This window comes from Cloeon dipterum, chromosome 1 (assembly GCF_949628265.1).
Source record: "Cloeon dipterum chromosome 1, ieCloDipt1.1, whole genome shotgun sequence".
NCBI classification, from domain to species: domain Eukaryota; kingdom Metazoa; phylum Arthropoda; class Insecta; order Ephemeroptera; family Baetidae; genus Cloeon; species Cloeon dipterum.
In genome coordinates this window covers 14,159,948-14,181,970 of record NC_088786.1, presented here as the reverse complement: position 1 = coordinate 14,181,970, position 22,023 = coordinate 14,159,948, and the positions used below count along the sequence as shown (strand labels likewise).

Genomic DNA, 22,023 nt, shown 5'->3' with positions numbered 1-22,023 from the left:
TGTCGGCGTGATTTTGGCTTTTAGTATATTTATAGCATGATGAATGCTTACGAATTCTGTGCACTCCGTCATGACACAGCTTTTAATAATCTGTCCCTCGCTGGGATTCGCAGTTTAAATTGGCCACTTCAAAAAAGTCGAATTCTGTGCAAATATTTACTTTCCACTTGCGCCTGCCGAATCTAGAGCAGAAAGTCCTTTCAATTGACTAAAATTTCCCCGTAAACACCGTGCTAGCTGTTCACATATATTTCATAAGCAGCGGACAGACAGCTCTCGAAAATACATTTATATGTCTAAACCGTTTGACGGTGAGAGTGCAAACAGACTCAATGTTTATTGCTACGGCGATCTCCATAGTCAACCACCGTGTCTCTGGTTAGATTGTAAACTGGGTAAACTGAAGGATTCACATTTCTATGTTGCTCTCTTCTATTTAGACAACACGAACAACTTATAACCGCTTCTAATACAAGAGAAAATTGAAGAACTTATCATTAATTTTCTGGGAGGGAATATTTTCAGACTGCATTTTAAAATTCAAGCCCACGCTCACCACGTCGCTAAACTTGATGACCTGTGTTTTTCGCATTCAGCATCTGGCACCGGTTAATTTTCGTTCACTTCCTCAGCGTTTATACGCCCTTGCGATAAAAGCACTCTACACATATTAATTAGTGAAGGCCAGTATTAAGTACATGCTAGCCGAGTTCCTTGAATCCTTCAACGCGACGCTGAAGACGCCAGATATGATTAAGTGCCTGTGTTAGGTAAGCATTGCAAAACGTACGGTTATCGGCCGGCAAAAAGCGCGACAAACAACGACCTTTCCGATCTGCGTTGCGCGGAAAAGAAAGCAGTGACCAGTAACCAGGACGCTGACATTGACAACCATTTATCAGACGGCTTAAATTTTGAATCTTAATGATCAACAAAGGTTGCCAATGTAATCTTAAAATCTCCATGGAAAACAGCTAAATTCTTAATTATTTAAATTCAAATTGTTATATAGTTAAGAAATTATGGAAAATAACTATTGTTTCATAAGGAAACAAGTTATTGTTACATTTACCAACCAAAAAGCTCCATTTCAACTGCTCATTCATATCAATCTAGCCGAGACTACATATTTTTACACTTTCAAGAGTCTATAAACATGGAAACTAAGTTCAGGTCGGCTTTACAAAGAATTGAGCTGGAATGTGTGTGCATTATTGGAAAGCCTTTTGTGTCCCGTCATCATACTAAAGCCGAATTCCACTAAAAACAAATAATACGCTTTGAGTGTCCACAGATAGTAATGAGCCAGCCTGGTTTCATTTGATTTGTTTGCCAAGTGACCAGACACAGACAATGCAAAAGCAGCGGGACACGTTGACGCGACTGAATAGCTGGAAAATCATTTCCAATTGTGTGTTTATGCTGGGACAAGCTTTCGTCACGTTTAAATTTCCGAAGTGTTTGCTTTTGTTAGATTTTGATGGCAGGTTCTCTGCTGTGCGGTTGTTGAAGCAACAGAGTTTGACTGCTGTTGCGTCGAAAAGAGGAAAATAATGCGAAACGAGCTCTAATTTACGATTTCTAGTTATATGGCCGGAAATTTAACGCAAGGCGCCATGCTTTTGCACATGAAATTTTGGTGAACGAACTCTGAACCCGAAAGCGTGAGTTTAAAGTCGGTATAAGAAGCGAGTGGATTTTCTTTTATTTCGTGACAGTCAATTAGCACTTGTGTTTTATCTGCTCAAACCCTAACTTAAAAATAAAATAATTGAACTCGAAATTAACACAGTCCAAAAATAGCCACATCTTTTGTTGATAGAATTACAGGCCAGTCTCGTGTCGAGCATAAAATGTGCTGCCAGAGGCGACAGATCTAAATTTAAAAGCACTTGACACTTTGATTTGTTGCAGACAGACTTTTGTCGAGCGCACCCGACCATTAATTTTTGTTTTTCACTTGTCACCTCTGGATGGAAAGGGAAAAGAGCTCACACATCATGCACTTCCTTTTCTCACACTGCCGCAATCTGTTCCGCGTTTTCGGCTTTCTAAACGGCGCCAGCAGCATTCGGAAGCATAAATTTGCCCGCTTATTCAAGTGAGAAACTGCTGAATTATTTATAAATAGCATAATATAAAAGATATAAAGTACACGATGAGCGATTTCACTGAGCACGGTTGCTGCTTTGTACTGTATAATTCCTCGGCGGCTCTTTTGTGCGGCATAGTATAATTCATTACCACACGCCGCGGAGAAATTGAAAGTTATTGTTATTATATGCGGCGAGGCGAGCAGTGCGTTCGTTGCACCCACGTCCACTATGTGCCCAGGGGATTGTTCTCACGAGAGAGGAGAATTAATGCATAACCCTTTGACGCTTTTTACGGCTGCCTCTATCTCTCTGAATTCTTTTAATAATTGCACTTGATCAACAGTTCACGGTCCCTGGGGAACCAGTAAATAGTATTTATGAAGAAATGGCATCGATAAATCCGGAGCCGATCAGGCGGAAATACTTTATTGGACGCGGGATAGTTGGTTATTATGAAAGATTTTAAAAATCTCGGACTTTTAGATGTTTTATTGCGACCATGAAATATAAATCAAAAGAGCGCTGGAAATTCCTGACTTAATGATATTTCATAGTTCTTTGGAATGTTATGATGGCTGATACAAAATATGAATCTGCTTTTACTCACTTTGAGTACCACATTACAAATATTAACCCTACAATATCTGCAGTATTTCTTAGTTTGGAAGTAAAATTTTCACTAAGAGGGTCAACAGAATCAATAATTGGTTATTGATATTAATGTAGCTGCCCACTACACTAATCTAATTTTGTTGAGCGTACATCCGTGCGTAATATTCTCCATCTTCTCGCCCATAAAGAACGGCAGGAAAACCATTAATCAATCGTTTAGCTTAATTTAAAAAGCATCGCCCCTCATTCCGTTAATGGGAACAGCTTCCTTCCTCCCTGCCGAAACACTCACCCGAAATAAACATCATCGACAGCCGACGAGATTTAAGTACTAAAATGTTTTTCGCGCTTTGTTGCAGGTGGTGCATCGAACCACGGGGCAAGTTATGGTGCTCAAAATGAACAGGGTTCGCGGCAACAGGCCCAACATGCTGCGAGAAGTGCAGCTGATGAACAAATTATCGCATCCCAATATATTAGGGTAAGTACAGCTTGAATTTTTAGTGCGTGTTAAGTTTTTTATGAAACTTTGTTGCGTCTTGTAGCTACTGAATTCCAAATTCATAATGTTAATTAATGTATACTCAATTAATTTTCTTTTTTCATTTTTTTGGTTAAAAATAAATCGCCTTTTTTTCTTTAATGAGTGTGTTGGCATTGGCATACAAGTTTGAGAATGAACATTTTATATCAAACGAGACTAATAATTCCATTATGTAATAACATCTACAGTGAGAGGTAGCACGTGAGCCAGTTTGAAAGTGAGTGCGTAAAATCCGTTGGTAATTTCGAAAACTTATACAGTGCAGATTGCTCCGTTCATATTTTTGCCCCAAAAATTGTTCCACCAAGCCGTGGGAGATTTCCATCTGACCGGGGAATTTTGCAATGGTTCAGCTCTGATAACCAACGCACTTGACGTTTGGTTCGCAACAACTGGACGGTCGGTGTATGTGGATCGGGTTTCTCGTGTTTGCATTTGTTTCCCCGAAATGAAACCAGTCTTATGTGTGCGCGAAACACGACCCGTGCAAGCCACACATGAGTTAAGAAAAGGAGAGTTTTGCAACTCGGATTCAGTGACATGAATTTTGCAAGGCGGCCAAATTGCCAAATTGTCTTGGCGGACAAAAGAAATTTGCATTACGGGCTGGTCATAATTAGCTTTGCTGATTGCAGGGTTTTGGCCAGAGGTAAGCCATCATTTCATTCTTTCTGGATCTCAACTCGCTATTGTGAACGACAGATGAAGCGATTTTTTCCGTTGCTAACCTAGCGTTTATGTAAAGCAGTTGCTAGTTGCTTCCCATAAAGTCCGTATTTGTATAGGAGATTAAACAATTTAAAATAAATTTAGTAATAGGCGCAAAGGGTGGAGAATAATTTTCATTAAATATTAACTGTATAGCATTATCAACGTAGAGCCTCAATAATTTTTTATGACTTAAGTGAATCCTAAAAATAGGATACTGTATAGTACATATAATTAATAGGAAATCTAATTAACGTGCCTCTTGGTATTTCTATATTTAACACCCCCGTTAATGTAAATGAGTGTCCTATCAGTAATATCAGAAGGAATTACATTCTAACTAGCCGATGCTGCTCGTGGTCAAAGCAAACTTTTGCGTTTTACAAAATTTCCCAATTAAATAGCACACTGCTGCTTTTGGTCAAATAACGAAATTAAGCGACATTTTTTTGAATTTTGGGAATTTTCCCAAAAATATTAAAATACAACTCCACTGTGGTGTTTTTGGGACCTGGGTCCCGGTGAGTTCATAGTCCACGGGAAGTGCTGAGCAGAGGTTGAAAAAAGATCATATAATGGGCTCTCTTATATTAGATTTTTACCTTAGGGCTATTTTCCAAGCAATTGTTATTCAACCTTCCTTTTCACCATAAGGCTTCAATGATCCATACAAGCACGACTGTCTGCTCCACTTGCAAACAGCAGTTTCGAATGCAAATTTCTCTAGAAAGATCGATTACTTCCGATGGCAGCTGATTACAATCAACAACGACCTGGAAGAAAAAAAATATAGAGCGTGATTGTAACAGTTTCGCTGTATGTATAATCTATTCCAGTCACATTATCTACCTTAGGCACGGTGCAGTCGTTAAAACTGCCTTTGAAAGGTCAGAAATGCAAATTGAAATGCAGGAGACGCAGTGCGTCATAATTGTTTGCCTCTTCTTTCTCTTGTTCCGTAAAGCTGTTTGAGTAATAGCTCCCTTTGTGACTTCTTCATAATTGCATTTCGCTCCGTTCCCTCTTCATTGCACACTGCTGACTTTGAACTCTCTGCGAGAAGGATGAATCCTTGCAAGGCTTAAAGTTAGCGGAAGAAAAGTAGTGGAGTTCAACCGCACGAGCCAAGTCATCTCAAAATGAAAAGATTGTATTTGCATCTCAAATGAAATTCTTAAGAGAAGATCATCTCTTCTTAATTAAATTATGTGAACTCTAAACTAAGTTAAAATAAATTTATGCGATAATTTTTGATGTCAAAAACTATAGTTTCAAATTTTTTAGCTTTGTGTCCAAATGTGCACATAAAATTTGCCTGTGTCCTTCAATGGGAAGAGCTAAAAGTCGGAAACCATGGCATACATTTGTTAATAATGTGACTTTATGTATTGGGTCCAGATACAGCTGCAATGGAAACATGAGGCACAGTTTTAGATTAGAGAGCATCTCTCAAATTTAGAGGGCACACGCTCAAATGATACTGATGAAAGCCCTATTGTTGACATTCTTTCTAAATCGTTGCTATTTGACTTGGGTTCACCGCGACCAAATGGAATTCCAACAATCTTGGGCCATTAGTGGTTTCAAAACTAGTCCAAACATCTGCTATTGGACCTCTTTGCTGGCGACGGCAACGAGAGCAAACGGGAAAACAATCAAACCAAAATAGAAGCTTCGCTGCGAGGAACATAAACTCGTTTCTCTTATTTCGAGCGTATAATGCATCTTTGCTGCTGCTTGGTCGGACCAACTGGAGAGCGAGCGGAGAGACCAGGTGAGCCGATGACCTCCCCAGCAGCGTGATTTACCATATTTGGCCGAATCCTTGCATTTCCATCTGCTACACCGGCGATCAAGTTGCAACCTTCCTGTTTGATTTAATGCCATATCTGACTGAATAAACTCAATATTTGAACCTAATGCAAGATAATGAATTGAATTATTCTGCTATAACAGTGGCCCATAATGCAGAGCCGGGCATCTCGTGTTACTCGCAATGATGTTGGTTCATGTCATGTACCCAATTATACTGGGGGCACACATGGTATTTCGTTGAATGTTGTTTCATGCAAGGGTTCGTCTTAATCAGTGAATGGTTTAATCCTGATATTATTGAAAATACATTATTCAGTTGAACGTATTTAAATTGTTTTATATATCTTTTTTACAAAATTGCTTGCAACAATAATTAATGGATAAGTGCTGCCATGATATTTTTCTTATTTATTCCTATATACAGTACACAGGTCGTAGAAATTTTAAATATACTGTCAAATGTATTTGGCGTTGAAATAATTAAAATTTCTATTTTTAACTCATTAAAGATATTAAAAACAGATGGCAGAATTCTGATTCCACTTGGTTCAAAACGAATAGGTGTTCAAAAAAATGATTTTTATATTTCTTTGAGGTACCTATTGCGTACAGTAATAGCAAAATATTAATCGAATCCAACTTATAATTGTTATCGTGTCTAAGCAATCCATTCGCAGTGGACTGTGTATAATAGCTCTCAATCAGCATCGCCTTTTGAGTCTAGCGTAATTGATTTATTTCGCCGGCCAGCGGCCATCCAGCCACCTGGTTCCGGATTGGATTCTTCTTTGCACTCCGCTTGATTATATTCTGATTATTCACACATTCTGAGAGCAAATCATTGCACACGAACAAAGACCTCTGCTGATACTGCATTGGATTACCGTGCTCAGTGCTCAGGTGATTGACTGCCGGTCTGCCGCCGCCGAGAAACCACTGTTGTTGCTTGTGGCTTACTCGAAATAGTCGTCTATCAGAGAGGCGAGTGAGTCCGTCATAACGCCTTTGGTTCGCGGAGACTGGGTCAAATAATAACAAGAGACAAGCGACATTGAATCCAAGGTGTGCGGTTTTTTGCCTATCACATCTCGAACTTGAAATTGATTTTAATTGACCATGCACAAGAGGACGATGGCGCTCATCTTCGTTCTTTCACTGGCGTTGGTCCAAAATCGTGTACCAGGTGGTCAAAATCTGTTTAATCAGGTTAAGGCTTTATGTTTGAAATCCTTCCCACGTTGTACATGTTTTGCGCCAGACGAAAGAAAGGAAAAAGCTCAGTTAATGTGAATTAAAAAGTGTTTGTCTCACATTCTCCAGAATTGGCGAATTTGAGTTAGTCAACATTTCTTTTATCTAATGTAATTTAATAGTCAGTAATTTTAAGAATTTTTAACTATCCCAGATTTCCTTTTATTAACAAAACTGAATAAAACATCAGGTGAAAATCTCAAGTATATTTTGCATTTGCATTCTCTTGCTCTTTCCGTATCATATTTCTTCCACGAAACAACTGATTCTGGCATTACAGGCGAGAAACTGCGCATCGGCCTAATTTCAATTTCAAATCGGCTCCGCCGACGCAACCTGCAAAATCGACTTCCTGCCAGTACAAACGACCCGAAATAACTAATTTTGACTGTATACTTGGCACACGGCCGAATAATTTCCGCGTTCCCAATCGCAGAAAAAGCGATCGAACGAACCCTCAGAGTACCAAAAAAGGCGAACCAAGGTTCGAAGAATCTCCGCTCAAAGGTCATTGCGGCCAGATGTTTTTTATGTCGAGTAATCCGGTGGGCCGCGTCACGCTCCTCGGTCACCTCTCAATGCGAAAACAACCCCTTTGTCGGTGGCTGGTGTCTGGGGGTAGGTAGCGTAGATTAGGGCGGGGGCGGCCACCTGGAGGCAGATGGCCACCTCAAGGCCGTCGTCGCGGCTTTCACTCCGGCGCCGGCGAGTGAATCATCCATCGCATTCACTGCACTCACACTCGCTCTGGCTATTATAATGATCGCGCGTGTCTTGTGTATGCTAATCCTCACGCTGCATAGAAATGCACTGCACTGGGTTTGCGTAACTTTTTACGTGTTCTTTTTTACGTAAGGAAGTGTCGAATGAGCAGCAGCAGGCAGTGTATGTGAACTAATAGGACAATTGTGGTCCGCGAACGATTTTTGCTGCCACAATCAAATAGATCATTGGCCTCGGAATCTCGGATACTGACTTTTGACAAATAATGTCATTCAAATATATTCGCTGGGGGCGCTAGGAAGGTTTTTGTAGCCTTTTTTGGCATTAAGAGTTTGTTGATGATGCGATGAAAATAAAAACCCAAAAAGTAGTTTGTCTAATTAGCAGTTTGGATGTCATGTATTTTATTCTCTTGATAGCCTTTCAAGTCTAATTTTATTTGTATCACTGTTGCAGCATTGGAAGTAAGAATTAGGATGCTCACTAAAAAAGAGTCGTCGTTGAAGTTCTTCTATCTTCATATTATTGTAATTTACTGAACTATTTCGTCACTTTGTTTGATATTTTTCCAAGTATGGATAAGTTTTATAGTTTCAAAGTAATCTTTATTATGGTTTTTCAGGGCTATTTCGCTTAATTCAGTATGAGAGCCACATTCCGTCAAAGCAACAAATTTCTGTCCGGGGGTCGATGGATTTTGATGAATTTTTTTTGCGGTAATTTGGCCCTAATTGTACTACAAAACAATTGAGAAAACTCCGACTTTCCAATTTTTGCGGGTTTTGCGGGCGTTAAAGGGTCAAAATCTGGGAATTTTGAGTACTTAACAACTTTGCTCAGGGTGGTCCTAGAACAAAAATTAAAAAACCCGTAAACTCGTCTTACAAAGGCAAACAACTTTTACATTGACCTCAAAGTGGTAGGTCAAAGGTCAATGTCATAAAAATTGATTTTTTGATTTTAAACTCAAATTTGAAAATGAATATATCGAAATTTTTTATTTTTTTCATGCCCATTTTGTAGAGCATAAAAAATTAAGCTAAAAACGTTAAAATTTGGAATGGCGTTTTGCCTCATTTTTTTAATAAAAAATGAAAATTTCGAAAAACCTTGTTTTTCGAAGCTGGTAAAAAACGATGACCGACCAAATCTCGACTTCTAGTCATCCGAATTTAAAAAACCGTATACCGTTAGACTCCTCTCGACGTCCCTAAGTGCACTAAAGGGGTATAAGACCCACCAACCCCCAACCCCCTTTTAACCCCCTCAATAACGTGAAATTTAGAATTTTTCGTCTGTTTCAACACCATTGCACGACGTTCACGAGTAATTGTCTTCTTCAAACCAATTCAGTTACTTAGTTCACTTCAAATCGAGTCAAACGGTACTTAATTTTTGATAATAGGACCACCAAAACCCGAGATTCGGGTGCACAAAGATTTTTATTCTAAACGCGATGCAATAAAATTCTGGATGATCGACCAAATCTCGACTTCTAATCATCTGATTTTGAAAAACCGCGTACCGTTAGACTCCTCTCGACGTCCCTAAGTGCACTAAAGGGGTATGAGACCCACCAACCCCCTACCCCCTTTTAACCCCCTCAAGAACATGAAATTTAGCATTTTTTTCGTCCGTTTCAGCACCTTAGCACGACGTTGACGAGTAATTGTCTTTTTCAAACCAATTCAGTTACTTAGTTCACTCAAAGAAGAGTCAAACGGAACTAATATTTTGTAAATAGGACCATCATAACCTGAGATTTAGGTGCACAATGTTTTTTTATCGTGATGGATGCAATAAAAAGCTTGATGAGCACCAAATCTCGAATCTGCACTAAATGGGTTGATGGTTCTGGGAAGCTAGAAGCCAAATATGGGTATTTGGGGTCTCCATTTCTGTTTTCAGTGTCTCAGAAGTGGTTAAATTACACTTTTCCGCACAAAAATGAATACAAAAATAAACGCTCGGGATGGGGTGTGTATTAGGGGTGTAATGGGATTGCACCCTTTAATCCCGAAAGGGATGTCAGGGCAAGTTGAGTGGCGTGCTGTTTATTTTATAATTGCGACGAGATTTTTAGCGCCGAATTCGAGATTTGGTGCTCATCAAGCATTTTATTGCATCCGTCTCGATAAAAAAACTTTGTGCACCCGAATCTCAGTTTTTGATGGTCCTATTTACAAAAATAAGTTCCGTTTGACTCGTCTTTGCGTGAACTAAGTAACTGAATTGGTTTGAAGAAGACAATTACTCGTCAACGTCGTGCTAAGGTGCTGAAACGGACGAAAAAAATGCTAAATTTCATGTTCTTGAGGGGGTTTAAAGGGGGTAGGGGGTTGGTGGGTCTCATACCCCTTTAGTGCACTTAGGGACGTCGAGAGGAGTCTAACGGTACGCGGTTTTTCAAAATCAGATGATTAGAAGTCGAGATTTGGTCGATCATCCAGAATTTTATTGCATCGCGTTTAGAATAAAAATCTTTGTGCACCCGAATCTCGGGTTTTGGTGGTCCTATTATCAAAAATTAAGTACCGTTTGACTCGATTTGAAGTGAACTAAGTAACTGAATTGGTTTGAAGAAGACAATTACTCGTGAACGTCGTGCAATGGTGTTGAAACAGACGAAAAATTCTAAATTTCACGTTATTGAGGGGGTTAAAAGGGGGTTGGGGGTTGGTGGGTCTTATACCCCTTTAGTGCACTTAGGGACGTCGAGAGGAGTCTAACGGTATACGGTTTTTTAAATTCGGATGACTAGAAGTCGAGATTTGGTCGGTCATCGTTTTTTACCAGCTTCGAAAAACAAGGTTTTTCGAAATTTTCATTTTTTATTAAAAAAATGAGGCAAAACGCCATTCCAAATTTTAACGTTTTTAGCTTAATTTTTTATGCTCTACAAAATGGGCATGAAAAAAATAAAAAATTTCGATATATTCATTTTCAAATTTGAGTTTAAAATCAAAAAATCAATTTTTATGACATTGACCTTTGACCTACCACTTTGAGGTCAATGTAAAAGTTGTTTGCCTTTGTAAGACGAGTTTACGGGTTTTTTAATTTTTGTTCTAGGACCACCCTGAGCAAAGTTGTTAAGTACTCAAAATTCCCAGATTTTGACCCTTTAACGCCCGCAAAACCCGCAAAAATTGGAAAGTCGGAGTTTTCTCAATTGTATTGTAGTACAATTAGGGCCAAATTACCGCAAAAAAAAATTCATCAAAATCCATCGACCCCCGGACAGAAATTTGTTGCTTTGACGGAATGTGGCTCATGAACAAATTTGTTAAAAGAGAGGTGGCTCAATATTTCTTGAAGAACTGTTCTTTTAAAAATTCCTTGAAAGCACTTTGGTTTTCGTTGAGACACAAATATAGAAGGAAAAGATAAACCCTACTAAACCATAAAAATCCTAGGCATGACAACCTGATCATCAAAGAAATGACGTGATAGATTGTTTGCTTGCGCAATGATATCATTATTTTCATTTGCACCAACTCTGTGAGAGTTGGTCGGATTGTTTGACTTGTAGGCCGAGCACTCTCGGAATCCGTTTCCTTCGGCCAGCGGCGTTTATTTGCGCTGACTCGGCTCTTTCTCCGTCATTTCTCTCGTGGTCCACCAGCCATATCGCTCGCATTTCCACTCGGCAATTACTGCGCAGACCGCAAATTCGAGAAAGTCTGAAACGCCACTAAAAATTCAGTTAAAAGAAGAGAAAAATTACCACTCATCACGCTCCTCTCTCCATTGTTTTTAATATTTAACAAAACACGCTCAATTAATTGTTATCTGAAATGCAGATAGGCACGAATAAAAATAATGAAGATCCGCGAAGTATGTAACCATATTTTGATTTAATTTTTCGTCGGTTGGACACTGTATGGTACTAGGAGGAGTATGATATTACCCTCTTCATCATTTTATTTCCAAAGTCAAAAGTCTATATGTATCTTTCGATGGAATATATGTTATGTAAAGCCATCGCTCTAGATTAATGGAAAATATTTGCAATGCTGGGAAAGATATGCTGGTTGAGGTGCAAAGAGGATCTATTAATACAAAAATCTGAATATTTTGGATCAATAATAATGTGGCCTCATGCTTAAAGAAAAGCCGCTTTGAAGTGCTTTTTAGATCGTAATTTGCATGAATTGCAAAACTGCTTTCATCTCGCTTTTAAACAGGTCCTATTGAAAATGCAGCGGAATCGGGAATAATTTGGCAACCAGCTTCATCTGTCGGTTGCTGCCATTTTCCCTTCTCCATTCACGAGCGCAGTTTGCGTTCGTCTGCTTTCTGCTCCGGCCAAATTATTGCTTGGTGAGGTAGGCGTTCGCCGCGCGTTTGTATATTTAGACACTAGGGCTTCTTCAGCTGGCCATGCACGCAATTCGCGCCGACAGACGGATCCGCCGCCCGCGGTGACGCACAAATTTCCAGCAGAATCCTGTCTTCATTTCTGGAGACAGAAAAAGCGGAGGTTGTGTTTGCGTCATTCGCGTTAAAATATGTGTTGATTCTTTGGTGTTCAAAACGAGCACACAAAGTCACCCTCAATATATTTCATGTGGATGCTGAAGGCCTCAAAATTTAACGCTTTTTGACTAAAGTGAAGTATATGACCTCTAGTCATGTTTAGAATGTCTGTCAGGTTTAGATGAAATTAAATTTTAAATTGGCAGCACTTAAACTTGAAGTGTTTATTTGAAATAAAAGTTTTATTTTATTTCTGCACACCCAAGTTATATGATTAATCCTGTAGATGCTCCCAATACACCCAACGCCTTCAAAAGAAATATATAGTTCTGACTCTTGATGCAATTTCCTGACCTGCCATAAATTTTGATTGAGTTTCCTATTTAGTTTCGTTTTTGTTTTTGGCCCTGTTCAAAAAAGGTATTCTCTTCAGCAAGTGTGCCAGTCAGATTGGCTTTTTCCTTGTCAGATAACAGCAGTTCTACGAATTGAGTGAATATATACCGCCGTATTTATTACGCTGGGACGTTGACGGCTTTGCGTGCGTCGACGCGATCAATAACAACAAATAAGTGACATCGATCATGTTATCTTCTCAGTTTCCAACTGCATTTACCTCTAAAACGCAGCGGTGTCATAATATTTACGCGCGTTTTGATGAATGGCGTGGATTTGCTCGTCGTATAATATTAAGCTATTCCTCGCACGTCTAGCACACATTTATTATTTGTTATCTCGTCCATTGTTTCTTTTCCTTGCGGCATGAAATTTATTCACGAGCTTTTTCCTTTTCTGTTGCAGATTTATGGGAGTCTGTGTTCACGAAGGACAACTTCACGCTTTGACTGAGGTGAGTACCCGTTAGTGCAGTTTGTTCGGGCTGTTTTACTTTGCGAATTGAAAATAGCAACACAGCAACTTTAACTTACTGCTCTTTTTAGAAATTTCTTGCGTGGAGTTAGTTGATTTATTGCAAACAACTACACTATCAAACTTTGTCTCTTTTTGTTACTTAATTTATGGACCAAGGGCCTGCTTGAACTTTTCAGGCTGACAGCCACTTTACTTTCGCCCGCAAACTTGGCCAACAGCTACAAATACTAACGCGAGCTTTATATTGAGCAGTCAACTGTAGATTCAATGTTAAATAATAAAGTTTGTGGAATTAATAGAAAGAAAATATGCGAAATATGAATGCGTAAAATGAAGCCCAGAAAATCACGTTCAAAATTATACCACCTTTGGTCCTTTGCTCGGTGTGAACCAAAGCAAAGGACTACATAAATATGTAGTATTGAAGTAGCATTGCAGATAATCTAGCTGGCCATTAAACCAGTGAGGGAAGCTAGGTTGTGTTTATTCGAACACCCTCTTTTGCAATGCAAGAGGGAATAGTTGTCCGCTGACCCAATTGAATGGTGCATTGTGTTGTAATATTACGCATTTTAGATTCAAAATTTAAGATATCATATGGCGGAGCATCAGCTTTGTAACACGTCCGTTCCATAATTAAAATGAGAAAAGGATTGCGTGTGTCGAGTCATTGATCGAGTGAGAGACGCGCCTATTGTAATGCATACTGAATGAAAGCATTCGGCCGAACGGAACGCGCGCCGAGTGTTGAAATTCGATACTTTGTTGTTTAATTATCAACGTAGGCGTTCTTGGTAAGGCACACGCGGCATAGCTTATGAACCAGCCCAAGAGGGGTCACAATAAATTTCAATGAAGGAAGGAAAGAGAGACGCAGAGAAAGAGAGGAAGTTGGACGAGCAGCTTGTATTTTTATTAACACGAGCTGTCCATCTTGCTTGTGTAACTACGCCCTGTGCCCTGTTGATATATAGCGTTAAGTCACTTAAAATTGTGTCATGTATTTTTAACGTCCAAAAAGAAAGAAATTTTATAATATATATGGTATATGGTTGTTCTACAAAGATAGTATTTTTACAAAAATTTAAATTCAAATGATTCCAGTTTACATAAAGCTAACATTTTGAGCCAAAGTGTTTAGCAACAATTTTAAATGAGGTTTTAAGAATAAAAAAAAAAAAAAAAAATATCATCTCGAGAATGAAATGAACCAAAATGCAATGTTTCGGTATAATACTTGGCAAAGAAGCACTGCCTTGGCACGACACTAAATTATAAATTAGCAATAAACTTCAAAGCCAAGCGAACAAAAGCGCACGAAAGAATGGGTAGAAAAGCGCGAACAAGAGGGAGAGAGACGGCAAAAAAATGCGTCGTGTGCGAAATTTCTCCACCGGCATGTCACTGGAATAACGAGCATCAGATTAAACACTAGAGAGCTGCGCACGGATGCGCGTGTGTGCTCTCAACCCCTCGAGGGAGTATCTCACCCCCAGGCGTGAATTTTAATAAGCACCACCTGCGAGCAGCAAGTTTCGAGTTTGCCTCGAATCTCAATTGAAATGCACGCATGACCAAATTGACTGCGCTGGGAGCGAAAGGGTCCATAATGGGTTTAGCCCCCTGGCTCCACCGCCAGAGTTTTTGTTCATTGCTCAATACATATGAGGCAAGCCTTGGAAAAAGGACTGTAGACCCAGAGTATTTCTCAGGAAATTATTCTGAGTAATACATTAACTTAACAATAGTAACATTTAATGAATTATGCCTCAATAATTGCGATTTTCCTCCAATATGGCCTACGGTTGGTGTAAGAGCATCCAAACATGGGGGCGTTTTTTGGATTATGATCCATTTTCCATTTCCTTTGGCTCGAATCCTGTACCCCACAATACCTTAAATGCAGTTTGTCCTTGTCTTTGTCCTTTTTCTTCTTATTTCACGACTCTAAATGATCAATGTTTACTACCTTAAATGTGATAAACGGCCTTTGTCTCTAATTCAAGCTGCTTCTTATAAAAATCTTAAATAATTGACTAGGTTGCACCCCGTTGGTGTTGAATGAATAAATCTTATCTATCTAAATAATCGGTTTGATTTTTTCTGGATTGAATCGAACAGTAAATTAATGTAAAGCAAACAAATAATCTGTTTATTTGTTAAATGCTTTTGCAATTCCTCACAAAAAATTAATATCATTCAGACTTAAGAATTATAAACATACAAAACTTTTTGCAACTGTGTAAACAAATTTAACCGTCCTCATTGCGCTCCTCACTGCATTTGTGACACCGGCTTGAACGAAAGTGCATTTAATCTCGGTCATTTACACAATAGAATTCGAATTCCAGAGGCGAACGTGCGAGCTGCCGAGCTTGAGGTGCCGGGTAAAACGCACCTCTGCGTCGTGGAACAGTCAAACACGCACGCACATCTTTGTGTTGAGCGGTGGCACACATCTTCTGGTTCGATCGGCGAGAAAAGCGGTCGGTGCTTGAACACGCGCGCTTGACGACCGCAAATTTCTTAATTAGTACACATGCACTGTGAAGCCATTGCAAACAGGAAAGACAGCCATGTTGCTTCCATGCTCGGCCCGCCTAATTTTCATGCAGAATTGGCACCTTTTCAAGTTTGAATGCGTGTTGATAAAAAAGCTAGGGGGTGCCTTTTGAGTATGCAACGTGTGCAGCATCGGCGAATTCTGATTTTCTCCCCCTTAAATTTATTCATGTTTTGTGGCACGAATCAAGTCTTCCGCTTTAAATGCAATCCTGGGTAAAATACTGTTTTCTTTTCGTGTAATTCTTAAATATAAGGTAATTAGGTGGGCAGGTTATGTTTAGACGCTATTAAACTTTAATTATTAATTTAAACACACCATAAAAAATTACTTTTTACTGAAACATGTGAGGCGTGGATATTTAAATTTCTAGTTTTTGCAAAATACTTAAACGATTTTTTATGGGAAAACACAAATTTACGCAAAACGATTTTAATAATACTCGTCCATTTTTCGTGATTATTTAAGATAAAATAGCAAACACCTGATCGACGGTGCGACATGTCAAACACTTGAGACACAATTCATCGTCGAGACGCGAAAAAAATTGCAGCTTGGGGCACAAAGAGTGAGAGCTAGCGTGCAAGATGAAACTTAAAGATGAAAGAGCACTTTTCTCCGCCCAACGATCACGCTTTTAAGCGGTGAGAAAAATAATAAGAACACCCTTGTGTCGCAGGGTGACTAAATAAGCTCGGACGGCTGTTTTCCGAAATAGCTAATTCTCTCCTTCAGCGAAAACAAACCCCTTTGTCTCAGTTTTTTTTCGCGGATTTCGCTTGACACTCTACCACGCAAATTGGCCCGGCTCCAGGTGCACACCTCTTGAGCAAGACTTTTTCTCTCTTTCACTCTTCCCCCGTTTTCCGAGCGGCGTTGTTGTTTTTGAAGTATTTCCACGACAGCAGCACACATAATTTTCGCCTCTCCAGGTTATTTCGGTGCGCAGACACGTCGGCTTCACGGCTGACTCACGCCGCTAATTCAGAGCGTGTCGTGTTGTGGGCTTATGCAAATTCCTATAATTATGGTCGAATTGCGACGTACTGCGTACCCCCGCATGGCGCAATTTCTGTTTGTTTGAAAGATCACGTTTTGGGAGACACAAAATGGACTATCTGGACGGTTAACTATACAGCAGCTTCATAAATTTCATTAGAAATTCTTATTAAAAGTACCCAAATTTTGAGAAATAAATATAATGATGAACGACACAAATTTACATATTTTATTCTAAAGATTGTTTCATTAAAATGATATTAAATTTTATAATTGGAAATTTTTCATTAAAAATATTGAGTCCTTACTTAAAATAAATGTTTATTGAATAATCATGTGAATAAAGTGTTGTTTATTAACTATACTTAGTTACCGTTACCACTGAAGAGAAGCAAATATAAATAAACTCCTAATATTTTTAGAATTCATTTACGCCCTCCGCTTTCAAAATGCGATATTTTTCGAGCCTAAAGGTGCTAATTCTTTCAGTGCGCTCGCCGACGGCAGTTAACCTAAATATTTAAAGCACTGCCGCGTCAGGATGAGCAACTCATTTAGCACACAACTCTTATTTTCTCCGCGTATGTCACAGCAGTCTGGGCGGCGGTAAATTAATGCTCAAAATTTAATAACCCGTACACTACTGCTTCCGCACAATAACAAACGCTGGCAAAAGAGCGAACATAACTGCACTGGCACACACTGTTATTAAAAAGAGACTCTTCCCAGGCCGCGTTTAAATCGTTCCCATGCACTCGCTATTTTCTCTTTCTCCCATTCCATCAGTTCGAGCTTATTAATTATTGTTGTCGTTGCTCAGATGAAATGTGCTAATTTTATTAATGTTTGTTTGTTTTTCTTCCTTTGTTGCAGTATATTAATGGAGGCAGCCTGGAGCAGCTGATTCAGAATAGGCAAATAGAGCTACCGCACATATTGCGGATAAAGTTGGCGAACGATATGGCCAGAGGGATGGCCTACCTGCATTCCAAAGGCGTCTTCCACAGGGACTTCACGTCCAAGGTAAGAGTTTCATTATATCTGAAATTAAGACTGTGCAGTGGTAGAATTATACAATATAACCCGCATTTTGTATTGGTTGTTTACTGTTTGCAAGCAAAAGACTTTAATTTCACAGAAATTCTTTTTTTATCTGGCTTTGAATTTTTTAATTGACGGAGCCTCTCAAGACTAAAAATGTCTTCTTATAAAGCGGAAGCAGTAAAAAACTCGCTAAATGTCCACCCTACTCCCTAACATATTGTATAAAAATCTTTGATTGAATAGATCATGAGACACAATGATCAATTTTGACTCGAATTTACAAATTGATATTTTTAATTAAATTATTTCTCAGTTAAACAATTTCTCTTAATTTTCACCAGATTAACTTTAAACAAAAAAGGTTTTCTGTGATAAATAAGCTGAAGAAATTTTAGCGCTGCTCGTAAACACTTCGCACCATCCGTCCTTTTCTTTCAACTTCAGCAAACCTCGAGAGCGCGGTGAGAAACAGACGCCAGCGTTTATTATCCAAGGCGTTCCTTCAGTCTGCTTTTGTGACTCTTTTTCTATCTCAGTCGCCGACATTAGAATAGAGAGAAGCTTACAGTTAGACCAAGTAGGTCCGGCGAGCTGTCTCATTTCGTAATAAATCGTTGTCTCGTGCAAGATTCAAATGAATTTATCTTCCTCTGCGCCCAGGAAAGAGAAGAAGTAGTGTAATCCTCCTCCCACGTGCACACAATGCGTGCGTCGACGTTAATTAAGCAGTGCATTCCGGCATGCAAACGAGCTCAGCGCTGCTTCAATGGAATAACATTGTTATATGTATTAATTATATATCAAAGTCGTAATACCAGAGGAGACTGCCTCCAGTCCCGCTGCACCGTTTGCATTGTGTTTTTGCGGCCCGCAGAGAAGTCATTATCTTATCAAGATGTCCGCTGCCTACTTTGCGTTTAATTAATTGCAGAGTTGAATGAATGCGTCCTGCAAAGAGGATTTCATTTCGCTCTTTATTGTTTTGACGCACTCGCACGGCTTTGATTTGTTGAATGTGAAATGTGCTTTATTGGGGTTATGTAAATTTTTTAATGCAATCGCGTCTGATTGTACAATATGTAATACAAATTGTCAAATTTTAAACGTTTCAGTTACAAACCCGCTCAGTGTGCCGTGTTTAAAAATAAATTTCACAAAAGAAAGTTATTATTCAGAGTGAAATAGTGAGTAGTTACTAAGTTTTTAAAACATATTTTTTTCAATCTGCGAGGTAAAGTTATGCACAATTGTTGGTGCATAAATTTAATGGTAAGATGATGCTTAGTTAACTTCGCTTGGAAAAAGCAGAAATATCTAATTAAAAAATCTTTAAAACTTTTGCTCTCATAACTCGTAAAAAATATGTGCAATGAATTTGTGTTTAAAGGCATATGTATATAATTGACATTTTTTGGTAACTGTCCATGAATGTAAAGAATTAATGCCACTGATAATATTTGACTATTAATAGCTCTTCCACTAAAAAAATTTAAAGGTTGCACAATTACTTATAAATGCATTTTCCCTCTTAAAATTATCTCCTCACTATTGCTTCATTCCTCAATTCCGCGAAAAGTGGAACGCATACTGGGCAGTTGTGAAATTTTCCAAAACTATCACGCCTATTCAACGGGATAACAATTCATTGTTTAGTTGCCATTCACCGCAGATTGTAAAAGGTGCGGACATAATCGTTTGATAAAAAATTTACGGCATAAGTTAGCAACTATAAAGGGGACCTCCTGTAGAGCGCGAGCTGAATCTGGGCCAAATGCACGCGTGCCGTACGTTTATTTTTTTCCAAACAACGGAGCACTGCTCGATCCTCTCTGAAGAGCAGAAACGTTCGATGCTCGCAGCAGCTGCGACCATTGGTGAAAAAACATGGCTCAAAAATGAAAGTAATTTTTAATTGCTGGCTGGAGCAGCATTATACGATTGCGTTTGGATTCCGTGAATGGCTGGAGGAAAAGAATGGATTCGTACTACATGCAAGTAATTATCGGCCTCGTGGTTTGTTCGCGTGCCGCCGAACAATAAAATAAAAGCCTTACTTAATGGTAATTGCACACTAAATAAACAGCGAAGGGACGAAAAACACCGGCAGACTGACAACACTATCGTTTGTGCCATCGCCTTTTCATATTATGCTGTTTGCCCACGGTACTTTCCCTCTCTGATGCGTGCATAATGAGTCTTCTCTTTCATAGACCGGTGATTTTCATCATGTACACCTGCTCAACTGAAAGTTGCATGCACTTGCGTTCACTGAAAGATGCGAGCCATTAATGGCATTAGCCATTAATTAAAATTCATTTGGATTTTTTTGCCTAGCGTCAAATAAACGGCCGTGTGGACGGTAATTGAAGGCGCTGCTCCGTTTTCTACAATTGGGGGAACTGCAGCTAAAGCAAGATTTTGCGTTGTTGATTTTTCTCGGCCAATTTGGCATTAGCCATCAATTCATTTAGTATTAATTTGAAGTTATAATCAATCCAAGTGTAATTTCCATTCAAAGAGCAAAGAAAACGAGAAACCAATATTTTCTCCGACTCATGTGGTGTATGTTTATGTATAAAAACGATCGAAACCTTCGTAATGGAGAAAATAGACTTAAGCCCTTGAACAATTGACAAACCCTCCATAAGACAGCAGAAGCTTAGTTTCAGTACAAAAACAAATTAGAGTGAAGAACAAAAAGCATGCCTGAAACCAACTTGGAAACAAAAACACGTGTTCCGGTCGTCAGAACAGAGCTGCTGTGTTGTTGCACGCTCGGCCTTGTGCGCAAATAGTTAGATAATTGCGCACGCAAAAATAAAGGCTGTCGCTTCATTGCGGCGAGAGCAGCGTCATTTGCATCAGACAGGAAACGCGGGCAAAACGAGCTCTGTATGGTTACATCACTAGGAAATGCAGCACGCCACCCACCAGCCCGCCCACCCACCCATCCCGTCCGAACAAAGAAGCGAAAAGGTGCTTGCTCGAATTGATTTGGATTTTTTTTTTGCCTCGCGTCGAATAAACGGCCGTGCGGACGGTAATTGCGGGCGCGGCTCCGTTCTCTGCATTTTGGGGGAACTGCAGCTAAAGTAAGATTTTGTGTTGTTGATTTTTCTCAGCCAATTTGTTTTTGCCCTTTTGAGCGGGAGAGAGGAGGGGATGATGAGTTAATTAAACTGCCCGGACGTGAGACTTCAAACGGGGGAGGAAATTGAGGAAATGAGTGGGCGATGTTGTCTTCCGCTCTTTGGGAGCGAAGAAATTTACAAAGACGAGAGCTATTTTGGAACACAATTCAATTCGAACATTTTTAAAGCCTGCTCGAAAACAATAAATATATTTTGTATTAAATTTGAAACAATTATGATCCCATATAAAAATAAATGCATTTCAAACAGAAGTCGTGTCAAAGACTATGAAATCGGAAAAAACGTCCTCAAGAAATCATCATTTAGCAGGTGCAATATTCCAACTTAATATTAATCCATGCCAAAAATTGGCTGAGCCACACTTCATAAATAGATTTTAAGTCAATAACAACGCTTTCTATCTCAAACAGAGCCTAATTTTAATTTTTTCCTATTTCACAACAGGCATATTTTATACCATCAAGAAGTGTTCATTTTACAAAATTTACTGTAGTGGCCGCCATGATAAAATTTGCATCAAATGCTGCCCCACCTGAGCGAAATGAACGCATTCTTCCTGCAGCAATTACTGTCATCGCGGGATAAATCACGCTAACGAAGCTAATTTCGAGAGCGACAATCTGCAAGTGAAAGCAGGGTAACCAACCTGCCACGGTAATGCCGAATCAGAGTTAAAGACCTTGGCAGGAATTCGGGTTCCGTGAAGCAAGCAAGTCGTCGCATTTGAAATTCAAGTCGCAGCTGCCACAGGTTGAAAGACCTTTTCCTGGGCAAACCCACAGCATGACCTTAAAAATGTACAAGGGCCAAGACCAAGAATGGTGAACCCTTTCCCGTCACGTTCATTACCGCAATGAAACTGAAATTATACGACTTTGTCCACAATGTCAAGGATTGAAATATAAAAGCATACATATACCAATAATTATAAGATCCTCTGTTTAATTAGCTAGAACGGTCTTTGCTGAATAAGTCTAGGGCTTATGCGTGCGATTACAAATTTCTTTTAAATCAGCAAAAATCACACAAATTCATGGGAAGAAATTTAAAATTTTTTTCCACCCTCAACAAATTATGTTTTTATTATACAGAATTTGGCATCAGTTGTTGGGAAGTAGTTTAACTTCTTCATCTTTGATTTTACTCTCACCGTGACTTAAACAT

At 39.2% G+C, this 22,023-nt stretch overlaps 1 protein-coding gene across 1 annotated transcript in view; it reads left to right on the top strand.

Moving 5' to 3' along the window:
• Window positions 1–22,023, top strand: part of cdi (center divider) — a 53,399-nt gene that overhangs the window by 13,312 nt on the left and 18,064 nt on the right. The window contains exons 2-4 of the mRNA XM_065497607.1: window positions 3,068–3,189; window positions 13,030–13,078; window positions 17,537–17,686. Of these exons, the coding sequence (XP_065353679.1) occupies window positions 3,068–3,189; window positions 13,030–13,078; window positions 17,537–17,686 (321 nt within the window). The remainder of the gene's footprint in view (window positions 1–3,067; window positions 3,190–13,029; window positions 13,079–17,536; window positions 17,687–22,023) is intronic.